The 20,321-nt window shown below is 37.1% G+C and overlaps 1 protein-coding gene across 1 annotated transcript; it reads left to right on the top strand.

The window, feature by feature from the left end:
* The first annotated feature begins 509 nt into the window (after positions 1-509).
* Positions 510-19,026, top strand: bmi1b (bmi1 polycomb ring finger oncogene 1b). The gene is given in 15 exon segments (XM_066724704.1): positions 510-803; positions 2,729-2,840; positions 2,941-3,004; positions 3,090-3,131; positions 8,329-8,350; positions 10,597-10,629; positions 14,112-14,240; positions 14,435-14,531; positions 14,839-14,894; positions 14,990-15,040; positions 15,601-15,709; positions 15,800-15,848; positions 15,952-16,050; positions 16,420-16,500; positions 17,532-19,026. Coding segments are annotated over 15 exon segments (1,542 nt in total). The 5' UTR covers positions 510-532; the 3' UTR covers positions 17,859-19,026.
* Positions 19,027-20,321: the final 1,295 nt, after the last annotated feature.

A 20,321-nucleotide genomic window follows, 5' to 3' on the forward strand; every position in this document is an offset into this window, starting at 1 on the left:
GGGACAAATTAGCTGTATGAGATACTTCATGGCTTGTTGGTTCCCTGAAGCTCTCTATGACTGCAGGTGTGTAGTCACATGATAGACACATCATGTCCACAGTAACAAAACCCATGTTTAAAACAGGACTTTTACACATAGACATTGGAATCTTTAAATTGTATTAAATAATAATAATAATAATAATAATAATAATAATAATAATAATAATAATAATAATAGTTATTATTATTATTATTATTCATGCAATGTAATATTTCTTTTTAGGGGGTAGATAATTACACATGAAAGAATGTCTTTGGGTGAGCAATTTCAATTTTAATATTTCAATGTCATTTGAGAATATAGTAACATAAAAAGTAACAAAAAAATAATAAATTGTATAATGGCAAATATATTTTTCAGAGATGATCATTAATTATTATTAATAATGTTATCATTTTAAAATCCGTGACCATATTTTGACAAGTAAACATAAAAAAGACGTTTTCTCATGTTTGTTCTTCGTCAGTTTCTTCTCAATCTTGCTAGTATGCAATTCGCTGTAAAGCTCCACGGCAGTGTGCGCTGTGTGGCGGTGTGTGCAGACTCGGGTGAGCCGGGCTTCACGGGGACAGCAGCCGCGCAGCGCCGTCACGTGGTGCGAGTCGGAGGTCAGGCGGCCATGGAGCTGGCGGAGAGCGCGCACAGGGGGCTGCAGGAGCTGGCGGATCCAGATCTCTTCGACTGCAAAGCCTTCTCGGTGTTTGTGAAGGTGGCCTTCCGCAGCCTGCTGTCTGCCCACTCCGACGGCGCGGTCTTAGGTGAGCGCCGCTTTGCGCGGCCGGGCTTTGTGCCGCTCCCGGGCAGGAAGCGCTGCGCTTTGTGCAGACAGGGAACTGGGCCCCGGCAGCACAACAAAGCGATAGCGGGGCGACTTGGGCGAGGAAAATACACAACGGGGATACCTTGGGGACAGCCGTGAACCAGCCTTGGTTTGTGTGTTTGTGTGTGTGAGCTCCCGGGGCTGCAGTGCTACGGTAATCCCGCACAGTGGGATACAGTCTTCGTGTTTTGGTGCAGTCACCGTGTTTGAATCGCTGTTGTGGTGCAGCCGCCTTAGCTCGGATGCTTATTGTATTATTACCCAACTTTGTTCTTAAATCCGTCAACGTAATTCGCACAACTTGTGCGTGTGTTGTCTTGCGTTGTGTATTAAGTCAGATTAAGGGGAAGGAGCTTTGATTATCACATTAAACAATGGGTGCATGCGATTACATTGGAAACTAGGTCTGGAAAATGCATATTTTGTGTACTTTGAATAATTGGTAAAATGATGTGTAAATCCATTTGTGATTTTGCCTGTTTTGGTTTTTTTACCACTGTGCTGGCTGTTCTTTGCACAGTGCTGTGAGATGACAGCCGCCCGTCTCTTTGTTTTCCTGGACAACGTGCGCCTTGTCACGGCTGGGTTGGGCGGAGCTAGAGACCGGAGGACCCCGCTAGGGTGCTGTGTGATGCGTAACAATACGTGACAATGTACAATCCATACAGCTGTCAATACAGCTGACCAGAAAAACAACCGCTGGTCAATCATTTATACCGGAAGAACAGAGGCTGCTTCCAAACCCATTAGCGCTGCGTAAACAGCGCTGTCGCTCCGAGCGCTTCGAGACCGAAATGAGAACGACTCGAATCCTGTGTTCTTTCACAACACACTTTCTATTTATTCTTATAATGTTTCCATCAACGTGGGTATTCCGTGTACATATACGAATCCGATATTTCACTTTAATGAAGTAGCATGTTTATTATTTTCCGTCACAACACGTTAATGCAATTCTACTCGCATTGCGGTGATTGGTAGACTGTTCATTCTCCAAAACCGCACTTAATGACACTGCTTACAATTGGAGACATATATATATATATATATATATATATATATATATATATATATATATATATATATATATATACTTTTTGTGTGTGTATGCTAACTAGTGTTAAAGTGACATGTCTGCTGTGAGGTCGCAGTGTTTATGGGTTATGCAAAATACGCGAAATAGGAAATGTGAAATCACGAACCATAATTGGTAATATTACAATAATCTAGGTGGGTGAATTTGAGGTTTACATTTCCTCCCCCAGTTAGGCTTCAGCACAGTTTTTCGTGGTTTGTAAAATAATAATAAGAACTGGAAAAATGTTACATCGTAAACGAACAAAATATAATCATAGCACATAAGAAGTCCTGCAACTAAATAAAATGAATATAGAGGCATTGTATCTGAGTGGATGCAGGAGGCGATGTGTTTGTATCCTGGCTCTTTAAATGCTCCACTGCTTGTAATACGAGGTTTGACCTTGGACGGTGTTTGAAAGCTGTTGTACGCAAATTGTATGAATTGGACTCGAACATATTTCAATATTCATGTTGCGCCGGTTGAGATCTCCAGCCGAATTTAAAGTAGTATTTAGGTACAAGGGAGGGGGGGATTTTCGACTTTTTATTTGACGCTTTGGGGGATTTATGACTATTTTTCATTTCTGGAAACATAGGTTTCTAAATTGTAGTGGTCTGGATATCGCCAAAATGGGTACATATTGTCCTGGGCTCCTAGATAACAAATGTTCGCTTTCAACATAACAGATATGCGATGCATTTCAGATTGCTGATGACAACATCAGACGTGGAAAGTAATGTTTTTTTAAAAAAATAATAATTTTTTTTTGGCTTTAATTTTAGGTGATCCCGCTCTAGGACACATCGACCCAACTATATTAAAACACTGCCATGCTGCAGCCACGACATGTATATTGGAGCTCGTTAAGCAAAACGCAGACAAGTCCACTATTAGGTAATGATCGATTTTGCAGTGTCAATGATCAACTCCCTGTCTCTGACTGCAGCTGCAAATTAAAACGCTTTTCCTGTTTTTTTTTTTTTTTTTTTTTTAGCACATTTCTTGAAGATCTTAAATGCGATGGAGAAAGAATAGACGTGTTTTACAATGAATTCCAGGTTTGGCGATGGTTTATATTTCCAAAACATTTAATGGTCATGTTATGTGGCTCTTGTGACGTTTTGTAATTATTTTATCTTATAGAAAAACAAAAGTAATTTGGAGAACATATTGACAAGGTGAGTCGTGGTGGATTTTAAACCTGCATGTGTTTTTGATTCTCTGTGAAATTAGTTTCTAAATGCTATTCCATAAGCATAAAATAATGTTCTCATTAGGAAGACTGTGACTATATTTATACTTTGTTTAATTGTACTTAAAATCTATACATAGCATTGCCTTAATTTAATTAGCCGATTTATTCCATCATTCATAATGATAGACACACAGCAGTTCAGGGGACAGGTATTTAACACTGTTGTTAATAACCCTACACAAATTATTTTAATTTCCTGCTTTTCCAAGATATGAATTAAAATCTCTTATATTGATTTGTCTGTATTGTTCTTAGAATACAAACACATAGCTGTGATTTGTGCTTGTAAATCAAAGTGTCATTATATTTGGAGTGTAATTGTAGAAATGCTTATTTAAAAAATATAAATTTCTACAATAACGGAATAAATGTATGTGCCCAGATTTGGAATGATAGTGTTTCAAGTTCCCAAGACAGTGTGGACAGATAATAATAATAATAATAATTGTTCTTATTCCAAATTGATTAAAGATTCAGCCAGAATAATATTTAACTTTGTAAAAACAACTGTTTTGAAAGTCAATTTCTGCCTCGTTTTTGTCCAAATAAGTTGAAATGCCATTACTGTAATTTCCTAAAACATTTAAAATGAAGTTTTTAAAAGCGAAGAGATTAATCTTAATACTTAACACGTTTTTAACTAATCGTAAAAGGTTGTTGATTGTATTTTAGTATAGGCAGATGTCCTCCTCATGTGTGTGACGCTTCTTGGCGCCTGGAGTATAAAATAAAGGTATTTTTAAATGTTACAGTAATACTCAATACCAGAAGGATGTAGCTGCTTTGATTGTAAATGTTGCTCTTTTCTTTCTCTAGAACAGTCACGTCCACAAGGTCAATCAGCCTTCCTATTTGATCACGTTGAATGTCGAGGTACGGTGTTGCTGATGTAGATCGCATTCTTGAAAGTTTTTTTTTTTTTAAATGTCTTTATTTTTTACCCTCTACGTATGCATAATTCATGTGCTTATCGTTATAGGACGGTGGAGAGAGGTCGGAAGATATTCAGTTTAGTTGCACAATGGAACAACTTCAGGTATAAAGACTATTTCATTCGATTCAATGTGGGTATGCAGTGTATTTACGTGTTGAGCCCTTTTACTGACGTGTACCGCAACAGCTGCAGTGTAAACCCTAACAAGCTGGCGTAAACAGTAGCCTACTAGTTCAGTGTAGGCCTGCTTCATTCTTACATATGTAATTATAGATTTTCCGCACAGATATGTTTATGTAAAATAAGAAAAGCAACCTTAACTAAATCACTAAACTTGATAAATATTATGTAAATATCGCTGTTAAATTATCGTTGCAGTGCATTAACTAATATGCATATATCTTTAGTAAATGTATACCAAACGATATATATATATATTTTATTATTATTATTATTATTTTTTTATTAGCTTAACCTCCTGGATGATAAAAAAAAGCACAATTCGTATTGACTTTTGTTTATAATCGAAAGCTATCCTTTTTAAAATTTGGGTTATGGGAATATAAATTACAGGCAGAAAGTGTCATGCTTTTCTTGTGATCAAAACTTTAAGGACTATAGACGTTTATACTTCAGCTGGATACACGGGGCATGTATTCCGAGGCATGTGTGTATGGTTGTATTTGTCGTTTTCCTCTTTCCCATTCAACCATGAGGGCCTGTTACCATTGAAGGTTTATTGGACTTGAAAATGTTAAAATGAACAACAACAAAACGAAGTTTCAAATAGTTTTCTTTTCACTACAGATCTTAATGTATTTATGTGATTGAAAACGCATTGGTGTAACTGAATGCAAAGACGCAAATTTGAGTATGGACTGTAATTTATACATGTAGGACACAGTTACCATATTAATCAAATTAAATAAACGAGCTTAATTAAACTGTATAGCGTGGCATTGAATCCATGCAGTGTTGAAATAGTTAAGGTGTTTTCCCAACAAATTATGTTGAGAAATATAGAGGCCACTATTTTAACCTTTGTCTGTTTTTTTTATAATAATCTTGTAGGTGAACAATATACAGTTAAATCTGATTTACTGAGATTTGTACATTTGTGTCACTGGCGTATACAAATGTATACATAGACTTTGTAGTTGTCTGCACCCTTTTCCACTCTGAAAATATGTAAAAAACCGATATTTTTTTTTTTCTTCCTTTAGTCCTTGATTTATTACCTTTGAACTGAATAACATTACGTCTTGCTCAGAATATCGTTGTGATCTGCAGCTCAGGACAAAGTGCATTTGAAACATTGAAAGCTCTCACTATATGAACCGTTATTGTTGAACAATGATACCCTTTAACAATAAATAATCATTATCATTATTAATAATGGCGAGAGACAGAAACGATAGTGTTCAAATATATGAACAACACACCGTGGTAGAAACACGTAGGCCTAATACTTTTAAAACAACAGTGACTGATGATAAAATATTCTGATAGCAAAGCTTTATTATTGTGTAATTTTAAAATATAATGTAGATTAAAAAATAATAATAATAAGTAAAAAAATAAATAAGATCGATCTACCATGTTACCAGATTTATTGAAATATTTGCATTCTGATACGTAAGGCTAGATTTTGTATTAACTTTTTAACATATGACACTATATGAAATGACATTGTCTAAAACATTACCCCCAGGCAGCAGGCGATGAGAGACTCGCTATGTGTGTGTATATGTTTGTATGTATGTGTATGATTACATGATTTTAAGAACTATGCGTTTCACTAATACGCGTTTGTAAGCATGTGGAGTGTAATTGTTGGCTCAATTATGATAATTAAATGTATTAATAACAGCCTGTTTACTTAAATCTGTACAATGGACTGGAGCTTTTTTTATTTATATAAAATATATTAATATTCATTAATTTGATACGATTTAAATACACGTATTGCATTGGAAAGCTTCAAATTAGTAGACTGATTAGGATTTGTAGACTAACAGTTATTGGAAAAAAAATTACTACAAAAGAGAATGTATTTATTGACTGGCCACTTTTATTATATGTAAACAAGGGGGATCTTTCGTATTTTAAATATGCCCATATGTTTATTTTATTTACAGCAGTTTTACACAGAAGTGGGGGTATAAAAGAGCACGAAACGTATATAATGTGTATAATATGGGTCATTATTATACATAAATATATATGCTATTTTTGTATATTTATAATTTGTTCCCCTGGATAAAATTTGTAATTTTTTTCTGGTTTCTCTGTGTTTTCTACCTTTCTTGTGCTCAGATGAATATTTGGTCTTTAAAGCATTTAACTAAGTTGAAACGTAAACCTGGTAAACACATCTTTAAGGGCCGCTTTTAGTTTCATATACATTTTGTTGATTCAGTAGTTTTGCTTAACACCGTTTATATGTCTTAGTCCACATGTTGCTTCTCGGGGTATCTATAGGTATCTGTCTACAGGGGCTGAGGAACTTGATGAGCAAAGTAAACTCTTTCATTGGGATGATTGTACTTTTCATATTCTGTCCCAGCAAGCACAGCTAATGATTTTAAGTTGAATCAAATCGCAAGCGTTTGACATGTTTATAGTGACAACTCAACTTTGGCATGTAAATGTCTGTTCATACTTGTACATATTTTAAAAACATAAATAAAAAGGGGTGGGGGCATTTTGTTTTGTTTTTTTTGTTTTTGAAAAAATTAAACAATATTGCGCTTTGTTTAATCAATTTTGGCAAACTAACTTTTATGACATTTTGGCCCGATTTGTATTTTATTTAATAAGCGTATTAATTTAACAAAAAAATGCTTTACATACGTTTAACCCTATTATAGTTGTTAGTTACTTTTATTATGGGACTAGCGTGATGTACTCCTAACTTCACACTTGTTAAATGCGTCGCACAGTGTTGAAGATTACTTGGTATGTGCAGTGCAGGACCGGTAAGTTATCGTCGCACTTTTGAGATACTCTTGTGTTACGTGGACTGCTGAATTCAGTTGTTCGTCTCAACCGCAGATCCTCAGTGCAAAGGCCTTCCCCCGTCAGCCTTGTTTTTATGTGCCTTATTCCAACGTCATATTTAAGAGCTTTTATCTTACTTGACCTTTTATTGGGAGGGAGGGGGACATGATTCCTAGGCCTTGTTTTATAGTGTTAAGGGAGTTATGTGTATTCAAGTGTGTGGTATAGGCCCTACCTTAGATCTGTAAATGTTTAAACGCGTCTGTACATTTATAATATCTATATCAGTATTGTAGCGATTATTTTGTTGGGGGGGGGGGGGGATTTCTCTTCAGGAAAATATCTCTGTCTGTTTGATCACCTGAGCAGAAAGTGTTTGGCCTGTCAATTGCATTAATCTGAAGTGAAGCACTGCCTAAACACACACACTCCAATAAACAATTAAAATAAAATGCAAATAAAATCTATAAGGTGTTGAACTTCATTTAGTTGTCAGACGTGTGCTGTATTGGGCAGATGCATTAGAGGTCGCTAAGATTGTTTATGATTGAGTGGAAAAGGGTCAGTGGTGGTCTTTAGATCCTGTGAATCTGCTCATTTCAGGATCTGGTGGGAAAGATGAAGGACGCAGCCAAGAGCCTTGAAAAGGCGACTCAGATGTGAAGCACGAGTAATATCCAAGTCAACCCCGCTGGAGCAGCCCTGTTCCCCCTCACCCTCTCCAACCACACAATGGAGATCGGCCCCGAAGACACTGCATTTAAATAGAATATTTTACAGGCTTTAAAATGATATCGCTGACATTTATATTGGCTCATGTATTTTTCCTTTATTTTTTAATACACCTAAAGTTTCATCCACCATGTTAAACCGCAAATTTACCTTTTTTTTATATTCCAGATAAATTACGGAAATCAATTATTCCTACCAGTGAAAACATTACTCGTTATTGTTTATTTAGATTTATATTGACTCATTTATTTGATTTAATTCTATTTTATTTTTTTAGCGGTATGTGTGTGTGTGTGTGGGGGGGGGGCTTTTTTGATTGCTGGAGATGGTAATAAAGAATTTCTGTATTTGCCTTGAATATTTCTGTATTTCTAAATAAAACTGTACAAGGATTTCAAGATCGATGTTCGAGTCCTACACGTATGAATTGTTCCCTCTTCTGTGTGGGTCCTCTGGCGCAGTGTGCACATCCAGTACAGAAGGGTTAGGAGGCCCGATGCAGCACCCAATTACCGGCAATATAAATGGCCTTTTTAGCATACCACGTTTACAGCACATAATGGGTATTCGGCTAAAGGGTAATACTGAAAGTTTAACATATTCGAAATATAATTACACCGCATCTGTTTTAGAGTGGCATGAAATGCAACTCAAAAAAATAAAAAGACTGATGTTTTATTGATGACAGTATGAAGAGTTAATGAGCGAAACGGGGCTATAATTGGGAAAACAAAACAGTCCAGATAAGCAATCTTATGAAGATCGCAGAGGTGCACACAGGCATACATAGGCAGTGACCTAGGGAGCTTTCCACATTTCCTATTTGACCTCCACGAGAAATAGCAATTTAAAACATGTTAAATAAAAATATTCAATAAGCTACATTATTTAAACCATAACATGGCCCACTGACATTTCTATATCAACTTGAGGTCGTGAAATATGAAAAAGAATAGTAGTTACCAAACCAGATTAAGACCTTTTTACATACATACACATTTTTGTATACCGAGGTAGGTTGCAAACGCGATTAGTTCGGAGCTGCCAACAGCTTGTTTAGCGAACAGTTCATATATGAAAATAAACCCCTTAATGATGGTCAGATATATAACCAACATATGTTTTTCCAGTTAAACCAGTCCTTTGTTCACGCAACTTTTTACAATAGAGGCAGCGATTATGTGCGAGAGGTTACAATCAAATTAATTTGTCCGCTTGGTTTCTCGCACAACCCTATGGCACAAGATTTTTTTTAAACTTGTTGAGAACAGGGAAACAGTTTCTCGCCATGCATTTGTGTTCTTACTGGGTTATACCTTTTAGAATACAATATGTCTACACAGGGTCTCGTTGGCTTGTTTTGCAGGACCCTTTTCATTGCAAACGCACGATGCATGCAGTTGAAGAAGGAGTACAAAAATAAAGGCACTAAAACGGAGATTCAATGGCATTTTGGAGGGCTACGGATTGATAGTCTGATTACACCGACACTAATTCCCAGGCCACCCTTAAGGAATGAGATCACGTGACAGCGGGGCGGTCGATCTACAAGCCATTTTGGGGACGGTGTCAGTTTCCACTGAACCATCAGCATTGCATTTTTCAAACAACTGAATTAGGAGCGAACCACAAAGGGATCGCAATCTGATCACTGGAATCGGGAAGCCACAGCTCTCAATTTTCGATCCCCCCGTGCTTTTGAATCGCACACGGCACCAGCCTGGAGAGAAAGACGTGTTTTTGGTAACTAAAATGAGCTCGGCGCTGCTTTACGCTTATTGCAATTGACAGCGTCTGCAGTTCTATTCAAGATGGCCGCTTGGCTCGCATTCATTTTCTACTGATCGACTTCTAACTTTCATTGTCTGTTCATCGCCTATCTCGCCGACCCGCACCAGAGCTTCTGGGTATGTATAATGCAAACTGTCTTCTTACCAATGGTTGAATTATGGAAAGATTAAGTGGATGCTGTGAGTGTTTTTGCATCTTGAACGGGAGACGAGGTATGTGCTCCATGCAAGGTCTGACAGTGGTGCGCTAAACCATGCACACGGTCTCCCAGTTTCGCTGCGTGCAATACTTTAAATTTAGTCCCCTTCTCCTACGTGCATTGCTATAATGTACTGTCGACCTCACTGTCCTGGAGAAAAATATTTAGGCTACCATCCCATTATAAAGTTTTTGACGGAGCATGCTTTATAGTGGTTTAGACTTCCATGAAATACTGGTGGTTCCCGAATTGCAGAGCAAGATGGGTCAAGTGTTTTAGAAAGCTCCGATTCAAACTGTTTTACTGACCGGAATAACTCAACCTACTGCTGCTATTTTATAGAAATATAATCTGTGGAATCTGGTGAATCTAATGAAGCAATCATATCGATCACTGTTCAACAAAATCGGATTTTATTAACTTAAATTGTATGGTACCTGTTTGGGACTTGGTGTTAAAAATGGCGATTGGCATCGATAAGGGGTTTCCAAGATGAATTATCAAATGCAGAAAATCCGTCCACTCTTGAATGTATGGTAGTCAACATAAATATTGAGAATCAATTATTTAATGGTAGGTAACATAAACTAGTCTACATTATTTCCATTGGTATTTGGTTGGTTTAAGCTTTCCGTTACTTGCATTTGACATGGGTAGATATTACACGATCGTCCACTAATTTGTTGATTGTGTATGGGGGGAATGTGCCATGGCTGGGTATAATTTTTCCTTAATGTAGTTGTGCTTCGCATGGCGTTTAACCAGTTTGAATGTGTTTATCATGCCATGGCCTTGACATGTTTTAAATGAGCTGTCGTTTGAATGAGTTCACCAAGCTCTTGTTCCAATCGGGAATTGTTCACACTATTCCATGTGAAACAGGGTAGATAAACCACACGTGTTTATCAAGCCCGACACACTGTACAGTTCTCTAAACTAAGCTTTAGATAGTCTTGGCTTCGTCTTGAAGCTTGACTTCTGCTGACTTATGATTTTATTCTTGAATAGCCAATTTATGTATACATTCATGTTCACACTCGTTGATATTCCTAGCCTGGTGTGCTTATATGTGAAGGGGTAACTTGATGTTCAGTAGTTCATTGGCCTTGCACAGAAGAATGGTTGCTCCATGGCACAGGTCAAGCTCTAATCAGTCCAGGAGTCCAATCTTTGGTTACATGGGTTTGAAAGTGTTTTGCTGTATATGTCTCGGACTTAAGACCTCTACATACATTGAATAGCGAATTTCATTGAGATTCATTTTGCAACGTTTATTTTTTTTATTTATTTTTTGTCTATTTGGTTTTGTTTGTGTTTTTATTTGGATTGTGGTGCTTTGGATTCCTTTTTTGATTGCTGTTGTGTATGCTCGGAACATTCTGCAGGGATCACTCTTTTCACTCATTTTTTAACCTTAAGTATTTTAGGCATCCTGAAGAGACGCTGTTAGTTGATTTCCATAATTGAATAATCCACTTCTATTTGATAATGCTATACTGTAGCAGGTTTTGCCTGGGGTCTGAGCTGTTTCAAAGTTTTGTACATAGTAATTTTAAAATAGCAAGTAATATTCAGCTTGAAGAACAGCTTGTGAACGTCCTGACAATCATTTGGGAGTTATATTTTCTTGTACTGAAACATTAGCCCAGACGCATGGGTATATAGACGGTGTGCTCTCAGCTTCTGGTACAATGAACGGCAAGTGTTTGGAATTTGTCCACCTATTGAGGCCCTTTATACATTGTAAGAAGTGTAACATTATACCCAAGAGTCAGGACCCGCACAGCTATCAGTAATTCGTTGTGGCCTATAGGCGCATTGCTTGCAGTAATACACAGACTACTAAAACACTTTAAATAGCTTTGACATAGCCTAACTATAAGTACAGAGCTGACAGGAGTTACTCGGCACTGACACCACCTCTAAGGGTGTCTGTAATAAAGCGGTGGCTATCAGCAATGTATGCTGAGCCGTCAAGAGTAGACTAGGATCATTGGTGCACATTTTTTAAATGAATCGATGAATAGAGAGGTTTTGTATTTACATTTCACCATCAATAATGACCCCAACAATAACTGCCACGAATCGCTGATCTGAAGTGTCCATAGTTCACATTTTAATTTTCATGCCCATTTGTTAAACATGAATGTATTGAGCGGTGTCTTATGTGCATGGCTTAGAGGATTCTCTTCATAACTGACAGGAAGAAAATAATATTCATAGTTAATTTTATTTCCTACTCTAATTTACAGACATTTGGTCGTTAAAAGTAAATGAGCCCAAATAGGTGTATCGTTGTCCCTTTCGCCGAGTTTGTGTAGGCTACTGTGCAGAACTGATACTGTTGTTTATATAGGCTTTGTTGTATTTTTATGTCCATTTATATAGCTTACAGACGCCAGCGACGCTCCCCGGCTGCAGTGCCTACTGTAGGCTGTGGGGAGCTAACATTTACCTTCTGTAGTGTAATTAATGGTTATCAATTTCGTTGCGAAGATGGTATTGTTGGTTTTGTCATAGATTACGCTAGGTGTAAGCAGACAGCTATAACGGAATACAAGTTTATTTTTCAAAGCGGTCGGAGTCTGCAATACGTGTTTAAGAATAAGTTTTCAATAATAATAAAAAATATAATCGCTAAGCTTCTGCGCACTTTCATCATGCACAGAGCGTTACTGGTCGTAGAGAATGCATGCATGCTATTTGTGTGCAGTATGGCTGCAGCCCGCTGCTTCAGAGGGAGATTGAAAACTTCTCTGCACGGACATTGCCCGGGACTTGAAACCGGGTCATTTTTAGCTCCGGGTGGCCGTTTTGTGTTTTGTTTTTGTGTTGATTTCTGCAATGCCTCGAACATCAGCAGTGCTTTTTTAAAACCCATTGGTCGCCCTATAGGTTTTTCGTTTTGTCACATGTTTGACGGTTGTGGTTTCAGTCAGGTAGATTAGGTAGGCTACTGTAGGCATAGGTCCTGCTACCTTTTCTCTACCCTAGCTTGCTTGCTTGCTTGCTTGCTTGCTTGAGGACGGGGGCAAACTAATATGTCATCATTTAAGGTCGAGCCGTGCTGTTATCGCAGGGTGCTTTCTGCCGAAGTTAAAAGCTGCTTGGAGTCCCCGGTATTAACGTGTACCCCCCAATGTAAAGCAAACGAGTCGCTTCTACAGAGAAGCGTTTTGCGGCGGGGGGATCCTGAGATTACAATAAGCCTCTTCTTGCAACCAGTGTCGACGTGTAAATGGCCCCCTTTCCACCAGCCAACTCGACCTGTGTGTGTTAAAAGGGTTCCCTTTGTGAAATGGCATCCAGATTTCCGTACTGATTGGCCAGATTAATTGCGCTGGTGGATGTTTTCGAGATTATTTTTCATCTCCACATGAGCCGTGCCTCCTCGGCAGTAGCTTCTCTGTATTCTCAGTCTTTGGCTGGATGCCAAGTGTAACCTAAGTTGCTATAGCAACGGTAAGAATTACCGTGTTTGGGCACCAGCGCTCACCAGCGCTCACCAGCGCTCACCAGCGCTCACCAGCGCCAGACCCGTCACTGCGCCCAGCCCCACTGGAGTGCAAGACGCAGTCCGATGTGCTGCATTTCTCTGCTACTGGGCGCTATTGTATTGGAAACAAACCTGTCCGCGACGCAGCGTATTTAATTAAGCGTTTCAATGGGCAACTGGGCAGACGCATCTCCAAGTGCAGCGCGATGAATAACACCGCTTCTTTCGATTTTAGTCGATGTGCATTTCGGTCATTTAGTCCAAGCGCAACGTTATTGTATTGATGGAAATCTATATGTCGCCTCGAGTTTCGGTTTCTTGGGCTACCGATCATTTATTCACATTTAAAAATGTTTTCCTGAGCAGCAAACGGGACTCGAGTCGGAAACTCCGTCCTCGAGCAAGTCTGTATAATTAGCGTTGAGGTTCACGCTTTCCCCCATTTCCCCCCAACCTGTCCCCAGTCAATTTAAAATGATTTATGTGCTGAAAGTTGTGTTATTTTCCTCTCCATGGCTAATTTTCCAGTGCATTTGCCAACGACAGCAAGTCGGTCTGTCTTGAACCTTCTAAATTGTCAACTTTCCCCTTAGAGTAAGGATTTCAAATGCATGTGATGCATGTGAAGAAGCTGACATTTGCGTGAAAGGTGTAATTAATTAATGTTGTGCAGTTTCTGAACTGTACAGACGCTGTTTGAAATACCTAATTAGGTTTTACAGATGTCTAGAGTTCATTAGTTTTTGTGTGTATTTTAGGACCGCATCCCATGACGATGCATCGAACAACAAGGATCAAGATCACGGAGCTAAATCCGCATTTAATGTGCGTTCTGTGTGGCGGATATTTCATTGACGCCACAACCATTATTGAATGTTTACACTCATGTAAGTAAGCTGCGCCTGTACACATGATTCTCACATGTGTAACATCTTCTTAAAATCCAGGAACATGTAATGCATGTAACCTAAGTTTAGTTCATTTTAATTATTTTTTAAATAATTTTAATTGAATACATATTCATAGGTTTCAGTCTTCATAGAAATATATATTGTTTCACATGGATGTTTTCTTTTAACAGTCTGTAAAACGTGCATTGTTGGATATTTGGAGACAAGCAAATACTGTCCAATTTGTGATGTCCAAGTTCACAAAACAAAGCCTCTTCTCAATATCAGGTAAGTTCTGCAGACCAGCCTCTTCTGTTCTTTGCACGCTTTAGTCGGCAATACTGCCTTTCTCCCTGAGCTTCACAGCTTTCCCTCAATTCATGATTGTTGTGTTTAATTATACTTAAATCTCAGGATAAAGAAAAGTTATTTAAACCCGAAAGGATTAATGGTGACACTTTTTCTTATTACTGTTCAGCTGGGTTTAACACCTGATTTCATTTTTGCATGTTGGTTGAAAATAAATTGATTGGCAAGTCTTACATTTTTAACTTTGCAGACAAAAGTCAGGTAATGAGCATATTTATCTGTTTAGATCTGACAAGACTCTCCAAGACATTGTGTACAAACTGGTACCTGGTCTCTTCAAAAGTAAGTGTATATACAGTTGTGACTCAGTTCTGACTGTTGTTGGCTCAAGGTCAGTGTGGATTTGCTAATGTATTGTTTGTGTTTATTTCCCCCAGATGAAATGAAACGACGGAGGGATTTCTATGCTGCCAATCCTTCAATAGATGGTAACGGTTTCAGCCTTGGTGATGAAATGATCCCAAACTGATCTTAATTCGATCTAGTATTAGACAATACAATTAGTTATTGTTCTTCTGCTTAAGATGGAGTTAACTATAATAACTTGTTTCCTAACACTTGAAAACTCACTTAAGTTTATTTCACTAAGTTGCTGAATTTGCCTTATATTTGGTATTGAACGGTTTTGCAAAGAATTTGTGAACTAATTAGAAGTGCATCAGAAGTGACATTTTGAAACTGCTGTTGACCACAAATTAAAGAGACGTGATCTGTATGTTACCAATGTAAACTTAAGCGTCACAAGCAGAAATGGATTACTGGGCCCCAGATATTCTCATTTTTAATGAATGCTTTCTTGTATATACATGAAGGTAATATATGTATCTTCTGTATATTGGCCTTCCAAGAATGTTTCTCTAAACAAGTCTTTTAAACCAGTCAATTAATCTCAAAGTAGTTGAAGCTGTGTGTGTCTGTACTAAACAATTTGTAAATTGCAACTTGTCATGTTAGTCATCTAATCCTTCAAGTATTGCTTGTTTTTAAGCCACCAATGGATCGAATGAAGACCGGGGAGAAGTTGCAGATGAAGACAAAAGAATCATTACAGATGATGAAATAATCAGCTTGTCAATTGAGTTCTTTGATCAAAACAAGTAAGTTGAAGAAAAAAAACAGCATTCCTCTTCAACTTTTACATTTCTACACTTTATCTGACATTACATACAAATGTTATTCTGTTACAGGGCAGAAAAACAAGGCAGTGCAGAAAAAGAAAAAACAACAAAGGAGGAGGTATTTTTATTTTATTTTATGGTGGTGTATTAAAGCCATGTTGTGACAGTCACGGGTTTCTTGCATACCAAAGCATTGTTGCATTCATTTTCTACTTACACAGGTGAATGACAAAAGGTATTTGCGATGTCCCGCTGCAATGACTGTGATGCATTTAAGAAAATTCCTCAGGAGTAAGATGGATATTCCCTGTACCTTCCAGGTAAATGCTTTTTACATTGCTGTTTTAATGTGTGTGCTTTAAAATCAAGTCAAGACTAAATATTCTTCTGAATTATTTTTCATTCTGCACATTGTATTCACATAATTCCATTTATTATTAGTGGATTTATTTGCAAGATTTGTTTGTGCTAGGAATGTGAAAATTATGCAATGATTTTAATTGTGTAATTTCTGGTTAGTCTAAACTGATTACCTACTGTACTTTGTTTCTCCCATTTTAAAATCTTCTTGCCTGTGAAATTTAGAGATGGATTTCTAATGTTTTTACTAAGAGGAGACTATGAAAGGTAATTCCCTAGCTGTATACCATTTTACTTCTTAAATGACTAAATGCTTTTCTTTGCTATAGATTGAAGTTATGTATGAAGATGAGCCATTGAAAGATTACTACACATTGATGGACATAGCCTATATTTATACCTGGAGAAGGGTAAGAAACTTAAAAAATAAAGCATCTACTTTTTAGGTTTAATGTTTTCAAAACTAAAATTAATTATTTGAAAATGTTTCATTTACATGGACACTTAAGTGTGGGGGATGCATATTCTCTTGTTTTTTTTGGTTTTTTTTTGTTGTTGGTGTATTTTCTATGGTGCTGTGAGAGTCTGGTATGTATTCTATTTTATCATTGGAGAAATTGTGTGGTTATAATTATATCTGACTTTAAACAATGGCATTATGTTTCAAAATCACAATTGTTACTTGCATCGTGCTGCTGCTACAGGGGTTTTTCTTATTTGCATTCAAACAAAACACGGGGCTAGATTATCCTATTTAAAGTATTTATATATAGAAAATGATTAAGCTCTGAAAGAAAATCACAAAGAATTGTCATGTTGCAATGTTAGTCTGTTAAGGTAAAAAAAAAAAATGACATCCATGCACATTTAAAACAAAAAATGAAAATGGAAACAAATATGGCAAATTATTTTCTGGAGGAATAGAATTACAGCAATAATTGTGTGACTGAGGAATAGTTGTGTGCTTGGTCATAATGCTATTTGTTTTTGCATAATGCATTTGCTATTGTTTGAAGTGTGTATTAAATAAGAAGCTTGAAACATTGTGTTCTTTCTCTTTAAAAAAAAAATCAGATTTACAGGAGTGATAATCTCCCATCCCTGTTTTTTTTATTTTTTGTATACGTTTGTGAATAAATGTAGAAAACTGTACATTATTTTCAGCATGCTGTATATAACAAAAATATTGCACTACTTTATTGTAGTGATTTAAATTGACAATGTGATTAAACTAAACCTTGTCCTACCTATTAGTTGTGAATTACAAACCCAGCACTTCATGGTAGCTTTTGGTTTGCTCAAGGCTTCTCTCTTCTACCAAATGGAAAACCATAGTCAAGTGCAAGGTTTGTCATTTGCAGTTGGTTGAAGGGTTGAAGTTCTGATGTAATCCAGAATATATAATCAACCCTTTAAGATTATACTTTGCAATGCATTTCAGAATGGGCCACTGCCTCTGAAGTACCGAGTGCGGCCCAGCTGTAAGAGGATGAAGATGAATCACCAGCGTGAGGGCCTGGCCAGCGCTCGCTCTGAGATGGAGAGTGATTCTGGGAGTGACAAGCCCAGCAGCCCGGCCGGAGTGCCGTCCACTTCCTCGTCTCTGCCCAGCCCCAGCACCCCAGTCCAGTCCCCACACCCTCACTTCCCTCATATCTCCAGCACTGTCAATGGGACCTCAGCCAACCCCAGCCCCAGCCACCAGTCTCCATTCTCTAATAAAGCCCACAAGGCCTCCCTCAACGGCTCATCCACATCATCGGGATGACTGCTCTGCCACCCCCCAGCTGGCACCACATCGCCCAGCTCTTTCCATGACAATATAGCTCTATAGTAGAAGCTTTATATATATATATATATATATATATATATATATATATATATGAATATGACATAATGACAGTTTCTTATGGAAGTTGCTTATTGAATAGAAAATTAGTATTATCGATTTGGACTCACTGTGACTTCAGATAAAGCACAGCCAGTCCCTTTTTTGGAGGAGGTTTTTAATGCTGAATGATGCAAGAACATTAACAGGAAGCGACTGAAGCCCTCTTCTTGGAGACTGTGAGGTGTCCGTTTTGTACAGTATTTTTTATTTCATTTTGTTTGTTCATTTTTATTTTTCCTGGTTCAACAACTTCAATCAAATTGTTTGATTTGCCTCTACTTTGAGTTGTACAACTATGCTATTTTTACCTTTTTATAAACCACAGCATTGGAGAAGGCAACCACACATAGAATTGTACTTTATGTAGACAATGAGGAACGGTTTCCTTGAATTGCAAAACATTCCCTATATTATACTCAACAGGCAGTGCTAATTCAAAGCAGAGGGGGGGAAATGAAAATCTATATATTTAAGATACTTGCAATCTTCAGACCTTAAAGCGGGTAATAGTTGCTATAGAGACATGTAAATGGAGCAGTTTCTTTTTATTTCCCGTTTTTTTTTTTTTTTTAATAAGTTGTAGTATGCCACACTGCCATGCTGGTATATATCTGAATTAGGGGCAGTATTATGACCTGTATTTATAGAACGTATTAAGTAACAATGTCAAGAACATTCAGATGTTGCTGTAAGTAAGGCTATTTCATTTTAAATAAGCTGTGTTCTTTTCATGCTAGTGGGAAGCAATGTTTCAATCTGTGAGACTCTCCAGTTTGGTTCGACCACCGCAGGGCTTCTGGCCTAACTGAAAGAATATTTACAAAAGAGGAGGAAACAAGTGGTTTGATGTTCATTCTCTGGAAGACCTGTAGACCTCTGTATAACCTACATACACCTATTCATTTCATATTAGGAAGCTGTTTTGTGGTGTTTATTCCACAGTGTTTGAAATATCTGTATTGGTCGATTGTATGTAAAATTATTGTATTGTTACTGTTGCACAGTATAAAAGTCTATCTAAATAAACATTTTACATTTTTGATTACTTTTATCACTACTAAATTTGGGATTTTTTTATTTTTATTTTTATTGTGAAACTGTTTGGAGGAGAAATACCTTTACAGGCCAAACCATACTTTCAAAAAGGCATTTTTTCACCTCCCTCCTCATCCTTTCATAAGCTGGCACTGCAGTATTTTTTGCCTTTTAAAATCTCTATTGAGCTCCACTTTTATGTATAATATTTTTCTGAGTAAGTTAAAATGTAATGTTTTTACTGTTGCTATGCGTTGGTCGAACTTTCTAGCAGTTTATTAAAAAATAGGGGTTTATTATGTTTAATTTAATGAATGGTATGAATAACGGTACATATTTTAATACTTAAGTTTATCACATATTTTTTAAAAGTACTTTTCAAACGCGCTTTGTCTTTCGCTATATTAAAATGCATTTCCTTATGTGTGTGTGTGTGTGTGTGTCGGATTTACCTTTTTTAGTATTTTAGCTTATAGTATAAAACTAAATGTTTATTATATTAATATGAAATGTGTTTTAAATACATACCTTAGAACTGGAAAATTGTAATAAGGCCGAATGCATTTCACCATTTTGATTCTACATCATTTGATGATGTATTGAAGTAAGTTTTATTTTTTATTAATGGGCGACGTCAATGGTAAAATGTCAGCAGAACATAAATACTAATTTACCAAACATAAGTTATAATCTATCGAGGACGTGAACATCCGGTAAAGCAGTTTCCCTGCGTAGCAATGTCTGCATACACTTCATTGATGCGTGCGATTACAAATGTACTAATTGCTTGTAATTTCTTCAATCGTAATTAGAAACATTTTTTTCCCTTATATTATCAACCCTATGTCCCCTCATTAACTTACTATTGGAGATACGCCGCAGACATTAACATGTATAGGTTTTGGAGCTGGATTTTGCGATTAAATTTATGCTCAAGGGGTACTATTTTTCAGTTTTTATTTTTACTTGTACTCAATAAACAGTGTCACATTTCTTGGAAAAAAATAGTAGCCTATGAGAGTTCAATTTCGGCAACACTAACACGGCGGCTGTGCCTCTATTCAGTAAGTTGCAGCTACTTGTTTCATACCAGTTATATTCAAGTAAAAGTATAAAATAATGTCACCAGACATACACAGCACTAAAATCGTATAAAAGGCAGCAGAACGCAAGTATATACACTTAAAATATCTGCAAAGAAAGAGGCGATTTATGTTTTCAGCATCCCATCGCACCATTTGGTTTAGCTAGACTTTGTTTCAATTGTCCGCTATCCTTCCCTACTAACTGTCCATGAAATTAAGA

The sequence above is a fragment of the Amia ocellicauda genome, chromosome 2, assembly GCF_036373705.1.
Source record: "Amia ocellicauda isolate fAmiCal2 chromosome 2, fAmiCal2.hap1, whole genome shotgun sequence".
Classification (NCBI taxonomy): Eukaryota; Metazoa; Chordata; class Actinopteri; order Amiiformes; family Amiidae; genus Amia; species Amia ocellicauda.